Below are 3,285 nucleotides of genomic sequence, written 5' to 3'. Positions count from 1 at the left end.
GATGCTCGCCCAAGGTATGAGCCTGACATTGCTATGCACTTTTGTGGGTTCGCTAGTTTTACTATTATTGGTTTTACTAATATGCTTACACCAATGAACTGTGTGCTTTTACAGCATACGCATGTTATTCCAAATTTCCCATTAGAGTTATCTCCATACACCTAAGAACGTATGTCTGTGGGTTTTCCCTACGTCGCCTCGTCAGCTGATTCTAGTCACGTGACTGACACAATTATTTATAGATATAGGAAAACAGCATCTGTGTTTTATGGCTATCCTATGTAAACTATAGCAGTGGTTTTTAATTCTGTCTGTCTATTTATCTATCTGTCTGTCTGTCTGTCTGTCTTGTCTGTGTCACCACAGATAATGCTTCAAACAACATCTCTGCAATGGAACTGAATGAGTGGGAGTGGTTGCAGTGCTTTGGTCACCGTCTACAGCTAGCCATCGGTAAGTGTAAAATCTTTAAAATGGCTTAAAGTAATTTTGAAAAGTAAAAATATGAACTGAAGTTGGTGTTCCTGCAAACATAACTGAACAAGTTATTCTTTCCATTTCATTTATCATTTTGATTGTCATCATGGTACACCCCAAATTGTAATATTTATATTATATATTAATATTAGAATAAATGTATACATTTAAATAAATAAAAATTCATATCATAATACATTCACTAAATGATTAACACAATCCATAAATCATTTAAGTCATCCATGATTATAGAAAAAAATGTGCTGTCATTACATCACTTTTTCTTTTGATTTCAATAGAGAATTCTCTAAAAGACCTCACCCCAACATCCACAAGGCAGGCTGTAGAAAGAGCAGTGGGTGTCTGCAAGAAAGTGGTGAGTGCCTTCTCCAATTCGTGGAAGAGGAAACGTGAATTGGCCAAAGCCCAAGCAGCACTGGGCTTGCCTCCCCACCAGCTGATCACCGAAACCCCCACCAGGTGGGGCTCCCGCCAGCAGATGGTTGCACGCTTCTTGGAGCAGGAGAAAGCCCTTTCACAGGTCCTCCTTGCAGATAAGAAGGTGAGATGTGGCCACTGGACATTACACAAATATATGGGCTCACTGATTGTTCTCATTGTGGATGCTGATGAGATTTGCAGGCCAGATTCACTTTATTAAAGTGTCCAATATTTTTTTTAATTTTACTTAGGCAAGACATCTTGTTCCGAGCTGGCAAGACGTGTCAATCCTGGATTCGCTCAACAAAGCCTTGGGCCCTCTGTTTGAATTTACCGATGCTTTGTCGGGGGAGAAATATGTAAGCGTGTCATTTCTGAAGCTGGTGCTACGTCTCTTTAACGATGAGATCCTCACCCCAAAAGAAGACGAAACAGAGCTCACAAAAGCATTGAAGGGAGGTGTTCTCAAATACCTCAATGACAAGTACGACGACCCAGCCACAAACGACCTCCTGGATATGGCGACACTGGTCGACCCAAGGTTCAAGACAACTTACATGAGGGAAAACCGGATGGAGCTCATCAAAAACAGAGCTGTCACACAGCTGCTGGGAATGGTGGAGGGAGAGACGGCACCAGCAACTGAGGCAGCAACAGGCTCCAGCTCACCCACAGCTGCTGGGAATGGTGGAGGGAGAGACGGCACCAGCAACTGAGGCAGCAACAGGCTCCAGCTCACCCACAGCTGCTAATGTTCCTGAGGACCTCCATCCAACGAAGAAAAAGAAGACCCTAGCCAGTTATTTTAAGAAGGCAGTGCAGGGAAACACCCACACCCTGCGCAACAGAGAAAGCCTTGAACTAGAGCTCGCCATGTACCTCCAAGCACCTGGGCCTGACTCAGAGGCAGACCCGCTGGAGTGGTGGAAGCTGCACGAGCCTAATTTTCCATCTGTGGCTCAGCTTGCCAAGAAATATCTATGCCTACCGGCCACAAGTGCATCATCTGAAAGGGCCTTCAGTACAAGTGGAAATATCATCACCTGCAAGAGGTCATGTCTGAAACCCAACACTGTGGACCAACTAGTGTTTCTTGCACTCAACCTGTAAATGTTGACATACGTTTCTACCTCTTTATTGTTATTGTAGGTTATTGTTTGTGCTTTATGTTTGCACATTTGTTCATGAATTATTAGGCCTAATGCTTTAAACAGAGTTCTAATCTGTTCAACCCTGATGACATCAGTGATGTTAACACAAAATGCTGCACTGCAATTTTACAGTTAAGATTTTTTTTTTAAATGACGCACTTTTGTTTTTTGTTTGTTTGTTTAATTGTTATTTTCTTGTCTCAGGCTTAAAGCTTATGCACTTAAGTGGAATTAATGTATTGATTGCCATATGATAGTTACTGGACCTCACTGATTATTCTGAAGGGGGGAAAAGTGAAGGCTACTGCACCTGTGAGTGTTGTGTTTACACACAAAGGTGCTGTAGCATTCACTTTTTCCCCTTCAGAGTAAATCATACTGTGTGTATTAGTGTGTACTGTTTGTTATAGTTTGTTGTATAGTACTGTTGTGTTCCATGTTTTTAAACTGTGCAGCACGTTTCTCTTGTGACTGCTGAAAAATAAAGAGAACAATTGAAACACCCATAATTGTGGTACAGGTCGTATGATGGATCACATTTTTAACTACACTGACACTCCTATCCAGTAGAACATGTGGGCATTTTAATTAATGTAGTTCTTCTTAAATAGGCGAGGCGCCTCCTAGTGGAAAACAAGGTAAGTGAAAGACAAGAGAAAAACCTGGCCTTGGAATTTTATAAAATGTCAATAACAAACGAATATTAAATGATTAATTACTGCAGCGCAATAGCCAAGATTCTATACTGTTCACTGTCATGGCGGCAAATTGCATAACTGGTGTTCTTGGTTTGGGGTTGGGATTCTCATATTAGGAAACAAGATGATGGGTAAAAAATAGGCGATGAAAGATTTTTTTCAACCCTGTCCATCTGACGGACTATGAAAACATAAAATGCAACATCAGTTGTGGTATATCGTGATATATATCGTTATCGTCATATAAAATAATCCATATCGTGATATAGTTTTTTTCCATATCGCCCAGCCCTAAAGGCTTGAGTATTAAAACTTTCTAGTTAAAGTCTGGACCTAAATCCATCCATCCATTTATCATCACTCTTATCCAAAGCGGGGTCGCGAAGGGTGCTGGTGCCTATCTCCAGCTGTCTACGGGCGAGAGGCGGGATACACCCTGGACAGGTCGTCAGCCCATCGCAGGGCGACGTAATTCCAACTTGCTTAAATTATTTTACTTGCAAAAAATATTGAACTCA

General features: G+C 41.5%; 1 protein-coding gene across 2 annotated transcripts; it reads left to right on the top strand.

Moving 5' to 3' along the window:
• The first annotated feature begins 352 nt into the window (after nt 1-352).
• On the top strand, nt 353-2,319 carry LOC119787333 (E3 SUMO-protein ligase ZBED1-like). Of its 2 annotated transcripts, none has more exons than XM_038291134.1 (4): nt 353-453; nt 777-1,039; nt 1,170-1,535; nt 1,606-2,319. In XM_038291134.1, the coding sequence occupies exons 1-4, from the start codon at nt 393-395 to the stop codon at nt 2,026-2,028; spliced, it is 1,113 nt and encodes a 370-aa protein (XP_038147062.1). In that variant the 5' UTR covers nt 353-392; the 3' UTR covers nt 2,029-2,319. The 2 variants fall into 2 exon arrangements, with proteins under 2 accessions (XP_038147062.1, XP_038147061.1); XM_038291133.1 differs by having other exon boundaries at nt 1,170-1,565; nt 1,636-2,319.
• Nucleotides 2,320-3,285: the final 966 nt, after the last annotated feature.

Source organism: Cyprinodon tularosa, unplaced genomic scaffold, assembly GCF_016077235.1.
Source record: "Cyprinodon tularosa strain WSP-4 unplaced genomic scaffold, ASM1607723v1 ctg294, whole genome shotgun sequence".
NCBI classification, from domain to species: Eukaryota; Metazoa; Chordata; class Actinopteri; order Cyprinodontiformes; family Cyprinodontidae; genus Cyprinodon; species Cyprinodon tularosa.
The sequence above is the reverse complement of the archived record's forward strand: the minus strand, read 5'-3'. Positions and strand labels throughout refer to the sequence as shown.

Bases quoted from the DNA above. Each gene is read 5' to 3' on its own strand.
- LOC119787333 (XM_038291134.1), top strand. From the start codon at position 393: ATGGAACTGAATGAGTGGGAGTGGTTGCAGTGCTTTGGTCACCGTCTA. The intron at 454-776 runs GTAAGTGTAAAA...TGATTTCAATAG, and splicing joins CCGTCTACAGCTAGCCATCG to AGAATTCTCTAAAAGACCTC. The intron at 1,040-1,169 runs GTGAGATGTGGC...AATTTTACTTAG, and splicing joins TCCTCCTTGCAGATAAGAAG to GCAAGACATCTTGTTCCGAG.